The sequence below is a fragment of the Mustela lutreola genome, chromosome X (assembly GCF_030435805.1).
Source record: "Mustela lutreola isolate mMusLut2 chromosome X, mMusLut2.pri, whole genome shotgun sequence".
In the NCBI taxonomy this organism is placed as follows: Eukaryota; Metazoa; Chordata; class Mammalia; order Carnivora; family Mustelidae; genus Mustela; species Mustela lutreola.
The window spans coordinates 99849203-99866540 of NC_081308.1; the positions used below are offsets into that span (position 1 = coordinate 99849203).

At 39.5% G+C, this 17338-nt stretch overlaps 1 protein-coding gene across 1 annotated transcript; it reads left to right on the forward strand.

The window, feature by feature from the left end:
• Positions 1–12617: 12617 nt before the first annotated feature.
• Positions 12618–16970, forward strand: AGTR2 (angiotensin II receptor type 2). The gene is made up of 3 exons (XM_059158387.1): positions 12618–12724; positions 12879–12940; positions 14243–16970. The coding sequence occupies exon 3, from the start codon at positions 14278–14280 to the stop codon at positions 15364–15366; it is 1089 nt and encodes a 362-aa protein (XP_059014370.1). The 5' UTR covers positions 12618–12724; positions 12879–12940; positions 14243–14277; the 3' UTR covers positions 15367–16970.
• Positions 16971–17338: the final 368 nt, after the last annotated feature.

Here is a 17338-nt window from a genome sequence, read left to right on the forward strand (position 1 = left end):
TCTTTTAAAAATGAACAGATTAAATGAAAACTCCAAAGTGGGGTTATAAAGACCTTTTTTAACAATGCGTTGAGATATATAGTAGATATAGATATTTAGAGAGAGTGTGACCGGGGGAGGGTGGTGGGGTGGGGCAGAGGGAGAGAAAGAATCCTAAGCAGACTCCACACCCAGCAGGGGACTTGATCTCATGACGCTGAGACCATGACTGGAGCCTAAATCAAGAGTTGGACGCTTAACCGACTGAGCCACCCAGGAGCCCTGACATACATTTTTATTGTTCTCTACACTTACTTTCCATTCTCTCCCTGCCATACACCAGCTACTTACATTTAGTGTGTACCAGAATCAGGTCAGAAGCTCACTAAAGACTTCAGGTCCTTGGACCATATCTTGAATTCTGGCAGTGGCCTTTAGGACTTTGAGTTCTCAATGAGCCATGGAGTTGATAATCAGATCTCAGTTTGACAAACAATGGCCTAAACCCTGTTTTGCCAAATGTCTTCTCATTCCCTCAAAAGTCCATCTCATTTTGTACCTCCCCACCTTTGTGTTCTTCTGTTTAAAGTTTTTCTTTTTTTCTGCCTGATTAACCTACCAGTCCTTCATGATCTGCCTCATGGTTACTCCCTGTTTGAAACTTTTGCCTAAACAGACTTAATGTTCCTTCCACACTTTGTATGCATGTTGAATGCTGATATTTATATTAATCTCCCTCGATCAATTTAGACTTGCTTCTAAGGGCTGAGAGCTTCTCAGTCATTTTTGTATCACACTCTAGAGCTTGGTACAGTGTCTAATACATAACAATAGATGCCCGAGAAATGGTTTTTTAATGAATGAATAAGTGAGTTGATGGAGGAACTTCCTTTGTATATTCACCTTCAATTGAAATGTGTATTGTAGTTTAGAAAAGGTTTGGTTGAATTCTGCCCTGGGATGTAAATAGCAATTTCCTTAGCAAAAACGATTAGGAATTTTGCTGAAGAGTTCATAGTATTAGGTTTCACTTCTTTTATTGGTAGTTAAATAATAAAAATCTAGTTTGAATATTGTACTTGGTATGAGATTTTCTAAAATTTAAATAGCACAAATAAAGCTCTGTGCCCTACAGCTGATGAATTTAGTTAGCAGAAGAGATCTGCAGATTGCATTTCAATTACATGACTTCAAATAGACTTTGAAATGTTAATATATCAAATCCCAATGATAACAAATGTTTTGTCATAACAGGTGGTATTATTCTGAGCCTAGGAACAACAACAATGATAACAAACAGGAAAGAAAATTTTAGATCCACACCAGTTCATAAAATCCATACTCGGGGTACAGGTTTGAACTGAGAGTTGTCAGAAATCTAGGTGTAACTGATACGAGAATTTTCCATCAGAGGGTCCTTTGTTTCAAACTAACAAAAAACACTTTCAATTAAAGGACAAATTTGTTTAAGTGACAGTTGTTCATTGAACAAATATTTATTGAGCTCTTATTTTGTGTCATATTTGGCCTCGAGACCTAAAGACACATCGATGAACCAGAGGCAAAGCGTCTGTTAATAGAGATTACTTTCTGGTCTGAGAAGAAAGTCAGTAAACACAATGTGATTGTGTGTGTGTGTGTGTGTGTGTATCTGTGTCTGTGTCTGATATCACCATTATCAGATGGTGATAATGGCTATGATGTAAGATAGAGTAGGATATGGGGGGGTCTTTTTGTTAGGAAAGGATGGGAAAGCCTCGTTAACAAGATGACATTTGAGCAGAGGTCTAAAAAGAAGTGAGAGAGTAGGTCACATGACTATCTGGGGCAAGAGAATTCGTCAGTCAGGGATAGCATTTGTGAAGGCCTTGAGGGATGAGTGTGTGTGGGGAGTAGGAGGCTTACCAAGGAAGCTGGTGTGACTGCAGTGCAGCAAACTGGAAGAAAGAGGTAGGAACTGAGGTCTTCGGAGTAGTGGCAATGCTGGTGTGTATGTGGGCTGGGAGAGGGATGGAGTTTATATCATGGAAGACCTTGTAAGTCCTGTTAAAAAAGGAGAAGACACTGGAGACGTTTGAACAGTGGAGTGACATTATTTGATGTTTACAGATTGTCTACGTAAGCTGTGTCTTTCATTCTGTATTCTTTGTTGGTCATTGCTAAGCCACACTTGAGTTCATAACTTCGTTTAGAAGGCAAAGAGTGGGTTTAGAGCTGTTTAGGCAGTTTTAGGTAATTGTTAATAATATTGATTATGTTTAATTAATAATACTTGTCATCATTCGTTTTCAGCGTCATTACAATAACAGCAATAACAGCAACAACGTGCTTAAATGCTACCACTTACTTAGTGCCTGCTCTGTGTACTTTCTATATATGTTATTTCCCACAATCTGCAATTACCTGTGAGGAGGCACTGCTTTTCTTCCTATTTCATGTTTGTAGAAATGTGAACATGAATCACTCCAGAAAATATTTTATTTATGCTGCTGTGTATCTTATGCCAAACTACATCTATCTTTTGGTATAAAGCAACGACAGAATAGTCTAGTGCATAACTGGTTTATTTATTTGGCTTACTTACCATTTTTTTAAAAAAAGATTTTATTTATTTGAGAGAGAGAGTACAGAGGGAGAGGAAGAGGGAGAAGCAGACTCCCTGCTGAGTAGAGAGCCCAGTGTGGGGCTCGATCCTAGGACCCTGAGATCATGAGCTGTGCTGAAGGCAGACTCTTAACCAACCGAGCCACCCAGGCACCCCTGGCTTACTTGCTTTTGACAAGTAATCACGGTGGTTTGATCCAAATGGAAACTATTCATTGAATGTACTATATTCCAGTTACCTTACTAAATGCTTTATTATGCATTGTCTCATTTAATCCTTACAATAGCCCAGACAAAGAAGCTGGAACTCAGATGTGATGTAACTTATCTAAGGTCACACAGCTGGTAAATAGAAGAACAGGGACCCATTTAGGTGCATCTGACTCCAGGGCTTGCATTTTGAACTGCTGTGCTCTATGATTAAATATGGGCAAGAATAGATAGGTCTTCAAAACCATTAACAGTATGTTTGGCATTGCATATTTCAAAATCTTCTTTATTTTATTTTTAGCTGGTGGATATAGAGCCATCAGTGGTTGGATGTTTAGGTCCCTTTGGAGTGGTACAATAACCTAAGTTCCTATAAACCTGTAGCATGATGGTACTGTTCCTTCTAGGTCAGCCTCTGTGACAATCAGCCACATTATTGCCTTGATCTGTCCACATGATCCCTGTGTTGTTTATCTCATCATCTGAACCGTCTGGTCCTTGAGACCAGCGATGGCCATGGCATGCCTATTACTTTGAATATGTAACATGTGGAAAAATATATTTTTCATTGCAGTCTGTCCAACGCAAGTTACAAAAACGGTAACAAGGACAAAATGCAAAGCTGAATTGCTGGAGGAGAAATGAGAGTGGGGAGAGGAGGAGCTGTGAGGAGGAAGGGGATGTGATAGATGGGGTGGGGGGGAGAGAGAGAAAGAGAGAGAAACTGGCAAATGGACAATATATTGCCAGTATGAGTCCTCCAACAGCTACCAGTCTACAGTAAACTCTGCAAGATTCTCCTTTCACTTCCCTCTCCTTATCCTAACTAAGAACTCCCCCTAAGGCTTGCTCATATTCGCAAAGTCAAAGAAAGAAAAATTGTTATAAAGAGTTTATTTCTTTGAAATAAATGAGACTAGAATCTCCTGGAAACTAGCAGGGACATTTTAATTATCTCTGTATTTTCAACACCTGGCACAAGTCCTGGTTCATGGTAGGGCCCAAGAAAGTGTTATTGAAAAAACGTGTGTCTCAGCAATGTTCAACCTCTAGAAATGGTGTGGATAATGTCAGCTGTATCCTACATGAGCACCCCGAGGGCTAGCTTTGTAAAGTGTCAAATCCAACTTTTCCAGTACTGATGGTGTTTGGTCCAAATGGCTGATAAAGGGGATGATCCTGCCATTCTTTCATTTTCCATGTACTTCTGTCCTGGAGAAAGGAGGACCATTCACTTCTCTAGCTTCCATGCTTTAATCTCCAAAGAAGCACAGAACAGCCATAATTAACCTACTGGCCCCAAATCAATGAATGATTCTCAAGGATTTACTTTTTAACAACCAGAGCAATGAGCTCGATCTTCCTCACCTGTCACCTCTACTGTTCTATGCTGCCTAGAGTTTGCTGTCTGAACAGTGGGAAAACATTATGGGTAGGTTAGCTAGCTGGATATGTAATAGAACTCACATTTTTAACCAACTCTATTATTCATCCTATGTCTAACAGAGGAGCTCCTGGAGCTTCTCAGAGTATTTGGCAAAATTTTAAGGGGAAAAAAATAGAAATTTACAATCTGATAGAAAAAATATATTTATTTTGAAAGTATGGGACCAGTTATGTACTCATTTTCATTTTATTTCATATACGTTTACAGTTTTAGATTTCTTTAGAAAGCTTTCCCAGTACTCCAAAAAGATTTGTACAGCCAATTAAGTTATGTAAACAAAGCCCTAAACTGTTGCAATTCAAGCTCTTTTCACCTTATTGACTCCATCTTAGCTACAGGCATTCATTTTTGAGTTAAGAGTCAGTAAAGAGGGGCGCCTGGGTGGCTCAGTGGGTTAAAGCCTCTGCCTTCAGCTCAGGTCATGATCTCAGGGTCCTGGGATCAAGCCCCGCATCAGGCTCTCTGCTCAGCAAGGAGCCCACTTCCTCCTCCCTCTCTGTCTACTTGTGATCTGTCTGTCAAATAAATAAATAAAATCTTAAAAAAAAAAGTCAGTAAAGAAAAATCTTGTCTTTACAACATTTTACCTGTGAGATTTGCTCTGAGTATATTATATTTATCAATTATTCCCATTTCCCGAGTTATCCGGCTAATTTTTTTAAGAGCGTTTTTCTGATTGCCTTTAACCCAGAAATTCCCAGAATGCTTAGAAGTCCCCCTTGAATTGGGGAAATTAATTCATCTTGTGCCTCATATTCACCAGAATGGCATAGTGAACATTGTGGCTGGGCTTTGAGCCCAAGTTCCATACTTCATGAGCTGGTTGATTTCGGGCGAGTTATTTAACCTCTGTCTGCTTCAGGGTCCGAATTTCTCCTCTCCTTATTTATGAAATAAGGATGAGAACTGTCTCTCGGGATTGTTGAGAGGTTTATAGGGTACGTTTGTTGAGTGCCCAGCATCGTGCCTGGTTCCCCCTCCCTACTTTATTCACAGTCTTTGATGTCAGCACCTCCCTCACAACCCCTGGGGACTTCGTGTCTGGGGAAAAGTGGCTTCTCTTCACAAAGAGGTTGGGGACCTTCAGATAGAATCAACGCTAGAGGCTATTTACATGACATTTATTTTTTTGCATTAACGCCAAAGAAACCTGACTGGGAGTTTAGCACAAATAGCTCAACAAGAATGCATAAAGTCAGGGGGAAGTAGACTTACACTAACAGGACTAAATGTTCACTGAATGAGTGTTCAGTTTACTGCAATCTGTGGGGCCAAGACTCATGCCATTGAAAATAACTAAAGCACAATGAAAATAGTATGCAAGGTTGTTCTTAAAGTTCATTCATTTGTGTTTTGATTTGTTATCTTTTTCTCTAGAAAATGTCTTCTGGAATTTCTAGGCTACAGTTTATCTTTTTAAAAATATTTTATTTATTTATTTGACAGAAAGAGAGACAGAGAGAGAGAGTGAGCGAGCACAAGCAGGGGGAGCAGCAGAGGGAGAAGGAGAAGCAGGCTCTCCACTGAGCAGGGAGCCTGATGTGGGGCTTGATCCTGGGACCCTGGGATCATGACCAGAGGTGAAGGCAAATGTTTAACCCATTGAACCACCCAGGTGTCCCTATAGTTCATCTTTTAAGCTTAAAATAAGAGGAGAATAGAGGCTGAAAGAAGGGGAAAGGAGAGAGGTTGACAATGGGTAGTAGGTTTCTTTTAGAGGTAATGAAACGGTTCTGGACTTATATAGTGGTGATAGTTGCACAGCTTTGTGAATATGCTGAAGACCATTGAATTGTACATTTTAAATGGGTACATTTATGGTATGTGAGTTATATCTTGACTTTTGAAAAAGATGAATAATTTTGATTGTGTGACCAATATAAACTAGGACCAATATGAAACAAGAGTGTTAATGGTGAAGTAAGATACAACATAATTGTATGAAATTGTATCAACTTCCAGATATCTGAACATGAACTCTTTCCTGTGGGGCTACGCTGGAAATTATTTACACTAAAAATTCTTCTTTTGGTTGCAGATTTTACAAATCTGTATTGAACACCATGAATCCAAATATTAGTAGGATAAATACCTAAAATCTCAAGCAGTCTCAGAATTCCCAGTGATAAGTGTCCTGTTTTTCGTTTTCTTGGAGTAAAAACCCTATAATCCTTCAAGAACTTCTTGTCACTTGACTTCCTGACATTTGCTCTATCTTCTAATCTTCCATTGTTTTGTACCTCCAAAGCAAATTATATTCAAAGCTGTACAGGGGCACCTGGGTGGCTCAATTGGTTGAGCCTCTGACTTGGTTTCAGCTCAGGTCATGAACTCAGGGTCGTGGGGTTGAGCCCTGCATTAGGGTCCACGCTCAGTGTAGAGTCAGCTTCAGATTCTCTCTCTCTCTCTCTCCCCGTGTGCTCCTCCCCCTACTTGTGCACATGCTCCCTCTCTCTCTCTGTAAAACAAATAAAGAAGTAAATAAATAAACAAAGCTGTACAATGTATTGTTATTTTTCTGTCCTTTTAGGGGTCTCAGGGAGAGGTTGAGTAGATGAGTCCCTCAATCAAAGCCAAATAATCATTTGTTTTTTTATTTTCTCTGAATTTATGGGTAGTTTTTGAGAGATGTTCTTTTGGCCCCTTCCCTCTCTCTTCATTGTAGACACAAACAATGAGGTGTTGCTTTTCCCCACCCCCATTCTCCAACTTTGAGAGTTTGTCTTATTTGAATTAATCATACAAAAGCTTCTATGCTGCCTGGAGCAGGGACTTGACTATAGCTTCATCAGTAAAATAAAGTATCAATAAAATTGGATGGCAACAAGAAATTAAGGCTCAAACAGGCAAAACCAGTGGAGAGAATGATTTGGAGGACTCATCAGTCTGGCTTCTAGAATGGTTATACCTGCTATAGAATTTCCCAGAGCTGAAGTGGAATATGCTCCCAGTTACCAGTTTTCCTGGTCTGATTGTATAATTACCAAGCCAGATTTCTTCTATTGGTATTGGGAAGGAGATAGAGAGGATGCTTTAAATAAGGAACACAGCTTTATAGTCATTGAAAAGTGGTATATCCTTATTATAAAATAATACAGTAGCAGTCAAGGTGGTATATCAGATTTGTGAGAATTTTCTAAAAGATTTTATTTATTTATTTATTTATTTATTTATAGAACAGAGAGAAAGAACATGAGTTGGGGGAGGGACAAAGGAAGAGGGAGAGAATCAAGCAGACTCTGTGCTGAGCACAGAACCTGATTCAAGGCTTGATCTCATGACCCTGAGATCATGACCTGAGTGTAAATCAAGAGTCAGATGTTTAACCAACTGAGCCACCCAGGTGCCCCCAGATTTGTGAGAATTTTGTTGGTGTGACTCAATCTCTGAAAGCCTGGGATGTTTGAAAAAGTTCTTGTTCTGGACTTCAAGACTAATGAGAGCCAATCTGACAACATCTCTCCCCAAACATCCTCATTACCTAACAGTGATGCTTAAATATTGCTAAGACAAGTGGCCAGTTTGGTGTATTTAATTAATTGGCCATTTTGGATAATTTAATCAAGCTAATTGTAAGAAAGGGCCAAATTCCTTTACCCACTTAGGTCCTGTAGCTGGAAGTGTGAAATTTATTGACAAAAGACAGATTAAATACAGCCAGAGTTTACTAACATGTGCATTAGGCATACACGTGGAAAACTCAGTGATGAGTAACTCAAAGTGGTGGGCAGAACTTGGGCTTGTATAGCATCTTAACAAAAGAACAACAAATTTATAGTGAAGGGACAAAAGAAAAGGGGTTTAGGCTTTTAAAGTGGCAAGCTGTAAGAAGGTAAACATATGGAGAAAATGAATAGAAGTTAGGAATTTTTAGTAAGATTTGTTATGTAGATTCTTTTTGGTGTCCATCTTTGGGCTGTTGATAGTCTAGAGCTGTTAGTCATTAAGAGTTCTGTCCTTGGGGCGCCTGGGTGGTTCAGTGGGTTAAGCCTCTGCCTTCGGCTCGGGTCATGATCTCAGGGTCCTGGGATCGAGCCCCGCATCGGGCTCTCTGTTTGGCAGGGAGGCTGCTCCCTCCTCTCTCTCTCTCTCTGCCTGCCTCTCTGCCTACTTGTGATTTCTCTCTGTCAAATAAATAAATAAAATCTTTAAAAAAAAAAAGTTCTGTCCTTGGGATGCCTGGGTGGCTCAGAGGGTTAATCCTCTGCCTTTGGCTCAGGTCATGATCTCAGGGTCCTGGGATCAAGCCCCACATTGGGCTCTCTGCTCAGTGGGGAGTCTGCATCCCCCTCTCTCTCTGCCTGCCTCTCTGCCTACTTGTGATCTCTCTTTGCCTCTATCAAATAAATAAATAAAGTCCTAAAAAAAAAAAACTAATAGTTTTTTAAAAAAGAGTTCTGTCCTTTAGGGTAAAGGAAAGAGAGATATATTTACAAATTCATATCCTGCTTTCAGGCAAATAGAAGGAGGACAGACAGTTTTTCTTATGTCTGCTTCTGCTCAATTTTCTCTAGCTTAAAATAATCCTTATACCAAAGTGGCATATTTTGTATAGTATATTATAACACCCTACCTAATCAATTGAATCAGTCAGATAAGTAGGGGGAAATGCCAGATCAGTTAAGTGAATGTAAACTAAAAATAAAGACAATTATCAATTTTTAATTTTTCTATCAGTTGGGTTACACAGCATTGAGATGCTATGTGGTAGAACTCAGGTGCCTCTGTGAGATCCTGGTTTGAACGTGATGCTCAGGCCTGCAGATGCCTTTGGGGCAAAGGGAAATTGGAACTCTTCCTTCTCCTTATGTTCTTGGGACCAGATTCAGCTGGAAACAACTGGTCTCAGGAATGTACTGAATCAGACATCTATTCATTTCACCACATGGATTCCACCTTATTAACTGATTTATATCCCTCTCAGTTACTCTCTATATGATGCCTAAGCAGAGAATTGGATGCAAACAATTACTCATATTGGCCATTTTGCTGAATTTTTAGGCTAGTTTCTGCAAAATGAATAATCTGTTAGCTCTTTTTCACTTGCTTTCATCCTGATGTTATTGTTCTCATTGTATTGGAAACTAAAGAGAGGCACAAAGAGAATCTGGAAAGACATATCAATAATGAGCAATCTTCTTAACTATCCTCCTTTCAGGGATATTCAGGTCTGTAAAAAATACAGTGACAATTAAAATAAAGCTCCCTTATGGGTAAGTGAATTGAAAAAGATTGGTGTTAAGTCTGTATGTGGGTATCTTTCTGTGTGTATGCATGCGTGTGTGCGTGTGGCTCATGCACACACGCATGGTTATAGAACTTGGTAGAAATGGAAATGCTATTGGTCTGGATAGGGACTCAGGTGGCTGGGGTGGGGGATTATAAATGACCTTAAAAAACTTCAAGCTGAAAAAGATGGTCCCCACACATTTAATTATTCCATAATCTCCACTTCTAATCCTCACCTATAGAACCAGGGCATTATATCCTGACTTTAGCACTTAGTAATTCCTGTTCTCCTTCAAAGCCTCATCTGTGTGTATGAGTGGGCGTGAGAGGGACAAATCAGATTTTTTTTTTTTCTGAACTCTGTGTCCTTCTAGCAGAGGAGAAAGTCCTTTCAAGAACATCGTTTTTTTTTAAACCTGGTCGTTTAAATTTTACTGTTAAGTAATCTCATGATAAATAATAGGTATTCACTAGAAAAAAATTAAAGTGATTTACCATTGTTTAATTCTGCTAGCCAAGCCGCACTTGCCCTGAAGAGCTGCATAATTTATTCAAATGACCTGGGGCTTTTAAAGTCAATCTTCCAGCAGAAAAATTACCCCCTGTCCCCAGGAGAGTGAATTTTTTTGCATTGTACGGCTTTCCTATGACTGACATTTATTTGACTCACAAGTGTATTTACGTTGTTGGCTTAACTCAGAGTTCTTTGCCGAATCAATAATATGCTGTATTTCTTGCTTCAAGTGGTGTCAATATTATTGTTATTTCTTTAAAAAAAAAAAAAACTTTTCCCCTTCGTTCCCTGCAGTTACAAAGTTTTTCTTTGAGTTGTGAAAATTTTTGCTTCTAAAATTATGAGGAAGCCGAGTAAATGTTCTTTTAATCTTCTGGGAAATGTGTGCCTCTTTAAACTTTATTTACGTCAGAACTTACTGTAATGAAGGACAAAAGCTCTAGACAAGGTCCCCTGCTCCTCGGGGGTGTTCAAGGCTAGGTCTCCCAGAGGCGAGCCTGCAGTTTGTTCTCAAACGTTTATAGCTTACCTCCTGGCTGTTTCTTTGCAACCGGCTCGAGAGGGGGCTAGAAATAGAGCAGGGTGGGAATCTGACCCACGGTGACCACTCAGGGGGCTCTGGCCTGGAAAATTCCCCTGTATGTGGCAAAAACAAACATTAGAAATGGAGGGAGAAACTAGGCTTAAACAAAGAGTGAAACCAGTTCCTGTTGCATCTCTCCTGCCGATAACCATATGTGCCCGCTCCTTCGTTTCCCAGACATCAGCGCTCCATCATCTGGACAGAACCTCCACCTGAGTCTGTCCAGAGCATAAGAAAAAAATATTTTTAAATGTGACACAGTGGTATGTATGTATCTTAGGAGCATTTCCTCAACGTGCAAACTCAGTCTAACCGAAAGAATCACCAAGTGTGGTGGTGTGCAAACCTTCGAATCCTACTGTATTTTTCTGGTCCCACGTGCCACAGGACTGACTGCAATATGGGGAATGAAATTAAGGAAAATTTGTTCTCCCATATAACAATCCTTCAAACTCTTTCCCCCTCCTTTAGTGTTTTTGTGACAGCGTGTGAATGATCGGCTGGGGCCTTTTGTAAATGTCACATGCTTTCTGTTTGCCAGGACAAAGAACAAGAGGAAAGGGCCAGCGAGGGCTTATTCCATTAACATGGAGGTTAAGAGCATGGACTCTGTCATGAGATTGAGTCCGTTAAAATTCAGATGCTCTAGGGCGCCTGGGTGGCTCAGTGGGTTAAGCCTCGGCCTTTGGCTCAGGTCATGATCTCAGGGTCCTGGGATAGAGTCCCGCATCGGGCTCTCTGCTCAGCAGGGAGCCTGCTTCCTCCTCTTTCTCTCTCTGCCTGCCTTCCTGCCTACTTGTGATCTCTGTTTGTCAAATAAATAAAATCTTAAAAAAAAATTCAGATGTCCTCCATTTAATAGCTAGGTGACCTCAGGGAAGTCATTTAACCTCAGTGAGCCCTAGCTTCCCGATTTGGATAATGGAAGTAATAGCAAGAATTTATAATGGCATCTACCATACGGGAAGCATGGTTGCAGGCACCTTCAATGTATTAGCTCATTTAATTTTCAAAACTCTGTGATGTAGGTAATTAACATCATCCCCATTTCTCAGATGAGAAAAACAGACATGGAGAAGGAAAGGATCTTGGCCAAGGTCACAGGCTAAGGAAGTGGGTACAGCTGAGCTTGTGGTCTGGCATTTATATCCTGAAGGCCATGTACAGGCCAGTACATTTCATTGGTACAGGCCAGTACATTTCATTGGCTCTTTCTGAAATTACTGAACACTCAGCATAGTGTTTGGCACTTAGAGTTTATTGTTGGCTGTTAGTCTCACTGCTGTCCCCAGTTCTGATCTTTCTTTCTTTTGTCACACTTGCTCCTATGGGACTAGTCTGTAAGGTTGGTCATCCTCACCAAAAAAAAAAAAAAAAAAAAAAAAAAGAAAGAAAGAAAGAAAGAAAAACCAACAGTGATCTGAGCCGTGGTGGTTGCCTGATCCTTCTTCACCTTTGTGGGCTTTGTGTTTAAATCTCAAACAGGACAGGGACCTATGAAAGGAGGCACTATTTGCTAATACCTCTTTTCGAAGACATGAAAATTATATGCCTCCTATCACCACCTCTCCAGCAACCAGCCAACAAAAATTGCTTGAAGCAAGGGAGAAGTTTTAGAAAGTTCAGACTTCGAGTAAAGTCGCTACTGTACTTTAACGAATAGAGGTAAAAATCTCAAAAAGTAATGAAGGTGATAACAGACATTGGTGGATAAAGGTCGCTTCTACTAGAATAAATTTTCTATTCTCCACTCCTTAACTCGCCTTAGAATGTCAGTATCAGGGAAAAAGAAAGAGAAAATTCTGCAAATAATTATATTCTTCTTTTAAAGTAAGCCACTGATTTCAAAATTCTCTAACACATTTGTGGAAACTTCATTTTTTTGTTTGAGATTTATTTGAATGAGCTGTTATGATTGGAGACAGTGAGAATTTCAGATTAATGTTTTGCAGCCAAAAAAAAAAAAAAAAAAAAAAAACCTCTCTGGAAAGCTGGCAAGTGTTCATAAGTCAGCCCTAGAATTATGTAGGTTGAAGGCTCCCAGTGGACAGACCGAACATATAAGAAGGAAACCAGAGATCTAGTGCTATTACGTCCCCGAGTCTAAGGGAACGAATAAGCACAGAATTAAAAGCATTCTTCAGCCTGAATTTTTAAGGTAGGTCTGCACAATTTCTATGTACTGTATTTGGAGAGTAGAACATACATTAAGTGAAAGTGCTTTTTTATGGATGAACTTTCCCTTTTTCCCTGTATTTTAACACTGTATTTTGTAAAACTCCTAAATTCTTTCACTGCTGTTTCTCTTACAGGAGTGCGCTTAGGAACTGGGCAAGCTGATTTATGATAACTAAGTTTTAAACTCCAACGACCAGTAAGTCTTCGAGCGGGTTTATTTGAGATTCTTTCATGATACTTTGTTAGGTCAAGATGATGAGAGAATGCACTTTAGACAAAAATGATAACTTTGCTGTTTACTAGGAGATTCTTTGGTGATTGTGCTGTTCATTGAGTCGTTTCTATGTATTTTGAAACTATCAAAAGTAATAGTCTTCCCTTTACTGTGTTTATTTCCAGCTAATTTTCTTTTGTCTTAAAGTAATGCTGCTCCTAAAAACCAAACCAAACCAAACCCAGTATCACAAAAACCTGCGCCCTGATTATGACATTTGAGAGCCATACAACACTGTTCCTATTTTGTTGTGTTAAAAGTGAAATGATAGCAAACAAAAATGATACAATTAGCTCATGATTCATCATTGACGTTCAATTCTTATTTCACTGAGCAATCAAAACGATTTCTGCTTGACTCTAAATCAGATTTGGCTATTTTTTCCCCCTTGTTCTTTTCCTAATTGAAAAAGAAAATGGATTTCCTTTTAAGCAGATTAAACATCTAGATCGAAAACTAGTGGTCTCTATTAAAATGCGAACAGGGGGCTTTTAGAAATATGTACCTACTCCAGAGCTCCCTGCTAATGATATTATTATTGTGGAAACAATGGAAAAGTAGAAGTAAAGGAATTTGGATTAAATTAGTAAAAAAACCAGCCCTACCCCCCCAAGTTAATATGTTCTTTTTGCATATTCTCTTGCAGTCTTTTGTGCACTTACTTATTTTTTCCATAGCTTATGTTACTTATATTTTCCATAGCTGTAATGATTTGTACATAATTAGTTACTTGAAATAAGGCATTTCTCTATGCAACAACGGACAGCAATGTGGTTTCTAGAAAGTATGCAGCCTGAGAGATGTGCTTAGGTGTTTTTGAAATAGTAACTTTTCTTCTTTCTTGACTCCTTCTCATTTGTTTCCCCTATTTCTTACCCACACTAAACTTTTGAACTATTGATTTTCTTGAAGGCTTCTGAAAATATGATAGAAACAATGGGCAAGAGAGAGTTTTGTCTAGCATTTTCAGTCCCTGAGGCTGATAGGTCTTACCTGCTTGGTACTGTTGAGGAGATTCCCTTTTCTTCTTCAAGAAGCAAAATCCTCTCTTATTTCACAAGGCATGGCTGTGCTTCCCAGTGTTTTCCTATAATCACTCACCTTTTCCTTTTTTTTTTTTTTTTTTTTTGCTTTCAACAAACTTTCAAAATGCTAATGATTTCATAATGTCCTACACTCTGTATGTTTACTGGGAGTTCCATTTTTTTTTTTTAATTTTCACAGAAGGCATAAGAAGTGGGAACCACCGAGCTTGCAGTATGAAGAACAACGTCAGCCTTGCCACCATCAGCAAAAACATTACCAACAGCCTTCACTTCGGACTCGTGAACTTCATCGGCAATGAGTCAACCTTTAACTGTTCACATAAGCCATCAGATAAGCATTTAGATGCAATTCCTATCCTCTACTATATTATTTTTGTGATTGGATTTCTTGTCAATACTATTGTGGTTACGCTGTTCTGTTGTCAAAAGGGTCCCAAAAAGGTGTCCAGCATTTACATCTTCAACCTGGCTGTGGCTGACTTGCTGCTGTTGGCCACTCTTCCTCTCTGGGCCACCTATTACTCTTACAGATATGACTGGCTCTTTGGACCTGTGATGTGCAAAGTGTTTGGTTCTTTCCTGACCCTGAACATGTTTGCAAGCATTTTTTTTATCACCTGCATGAGCGTTGATAGGTACCAGTCTGTCATCTATCCCTTTCTGTCTCAGAGGAGAAATCCCTGGCAAGCGTCTTATATTGTTCCCCTTGTTTGGTGTATGGCCTGTCTGTCCTCATTGCCAACATTCTATTTCCGAGATGTCCGAACCATTGAGTATTTGGGAGTGAACGCCTGCATTATGGCCTTCCCCCCAGAGAAATATGCCCAATGGTCAGCTGGGATTGCCTTAATGAAAAATATCCTTGGTTTTATTATCCCTTTAATATTCATAGCCACATGCTATTTCGGAATCAGAAAACACTTACTGAAGACCAATAGCTATGGGAAGAACAGAATAACTCGTGACCAGGTCCTGAAGATGGCAGCTGCTGTTGTCCTCGCGTTCATCATCTGTTGGCTCCCCTTCCACGTTCTGACCTTCCTGGATGCTCTGGCCTGGATGGGTGTCATTAATAGCTGTGAAGTTATAGCAGTCATTGACCTGGCACTTCCTTTTGCCATCCTCCTGGGATTCACCAACAGCTGCATTAATCCCTTTCTGTATTGTTTTGTTGGTAACCGGTTCCAACAGAAGCTCCGCCGTGTGTTTAGGGTTCCAATTACTTGGCTCCAAGGCAAGCGAGAGAGTGTGTCATGCCGAAAAAACAGCTCTCTTAGAGAAATGGAGACCTTTGTGTCTTAAACACCAGAGTGGAATGCGTGTTCGCAACACGGCTACTTGGTTCGAGGGCCCCCTGAATGATCGTTCAAAATGCCTTTAGTCAAGGAGTAAGTTTCTCCCTTCATGTAATCTCTTCTCACTCTCCCAGAACAGGAAGCCAAATGGACCTCAAGTGTCACCCAGTGACTTTCAGGAATGGCCTGTTTCCTTCAGTTTCTGGGTAACAATAGTGTCATTGGGAGGACAGAACCATGACCTCGAAGTCACTCAGGAGTTCTCTCCAATGATAAGTAATAGCAAATTGTGACTGGTGATTTGGGGTTTCAGATTTCTCCTTGACAGACGCTGAAGTTGGTTGTTGTTGTTGGTGGTTTTTATATTCATTTTCATCAGGCTTTCCTCTTGAACCGAAGCCAGTTTTTTTTTTTTTAACTCATCGCATTAGTTACAAGACGTCATGCTAAGAAACATGAGCATTTCTAAGTGAAGTACACTACAGTAGATTATTCAGTCTCTAAACATATGCCTTTTACTTTAAAAATACTATAAATAATAAATATTTACATTTTATTTGAGCACAGGTTGATATTTAACATATAGCTACATATTGAGTAGAGCTAGGAATGTAGATCAGATCACCTGTACTCCTGCATTTATCTTACTTTTATGGTTAGAGGAAGTAGAATATATAATAACATAGATTTGAGATTAACAAATATTTGAGTGTTCACTAAACTCTGAATATATGCTCTTTAGAACTTTCTATCCATTTTAATTATTGTTTGAAGATTTCTATGTTCTCTGACAATTTTTTGAAGATAATAACTAAACACCGTGTCGTGTTATAAAATGTAAAGGTCACTTTTTACATCCTTGACCTTTTGGTGCTTTGATATATAGGAAGTTGACTTGTCTTTTATTATTGATGCTTTGGTTCTGGGTGGCTTCCCAAAATATCTGGAGGGCTTCTTTAACTCATTAGTTTGTAATCAACCTTTATCAGACATGGGAAAAAGTTATGCCAGAATGGAGTTTTGATACCCAGGGAGACAAAGAGATCTAGCAAATGATAAGTTTGGTGTCATACACAAAAACCTACCTGTCAGGGCAGTGCGATGTGTCTTTGAAGGTAGAGGCCATGGGGTGGTCTGAACATACACCTATGGCTTCTGTTTCTTCCGGATTTTATAGGATTGTGTGACACTCTCTTAAATCAGTCGCTGGTCCATGAATCTCCTTTTCCACACTATTAGAACTCCTGTCAGAGAAGTACCTGAAACTGACGGAGTTACCTACAGTTTACTTAAGAGTATGAGTCCTAATTTTAGAAGTTAGACATTTCATTCAGTACCAGCCCCACATTATACCAGGTTGTCTAGCACCTTTCTAGACCAACGCTGACCTCTGATGTAGACACAGAGTTTCAAAGACTTCATGTGTCTGCCAGGTTCCAGGGCTATAGATTAAAGCGTTCTCTCACCCCACTTTCTGGGAAATGCCTACTTTCATGTAATCTATGATTATCAACAAAATAAATAGCTAAATGTGTAACCAACTCTAACTTCATATTTTAAATAATTTTGTAAAACATTACATTACACATTACATATAAATAAAATCTTTAATTGGAAGATGATGTGTACTTACTTTTTGTTTTAAAAAATATTTATTTATTTGAGAAGGAGAGAGTGGGGAGGAGGGCCAGAGGGAGAGGGAGAAAATCCCAAGCAGACTCCACACTGAGCATGGAGTCTGATGCGGGTCTCAATCTCACAACCCTCAGATCATGACCTGAGCTGAAATCAAGAGCTGGATACTTCACTGACTGAGCCACCTAGGTGCCTTGTACTTCTCTTTTTTAAAAATTTTATTTTAACTACTCCCAAGTATAGATTCTCACCTTCTGTTGTATCTGTATCGTCCTTACAGTCGCTACTGATACTTTTTAATCTCGGTCCCCATCATTCCTTATCTGGTTTCTTCATGCACTCTT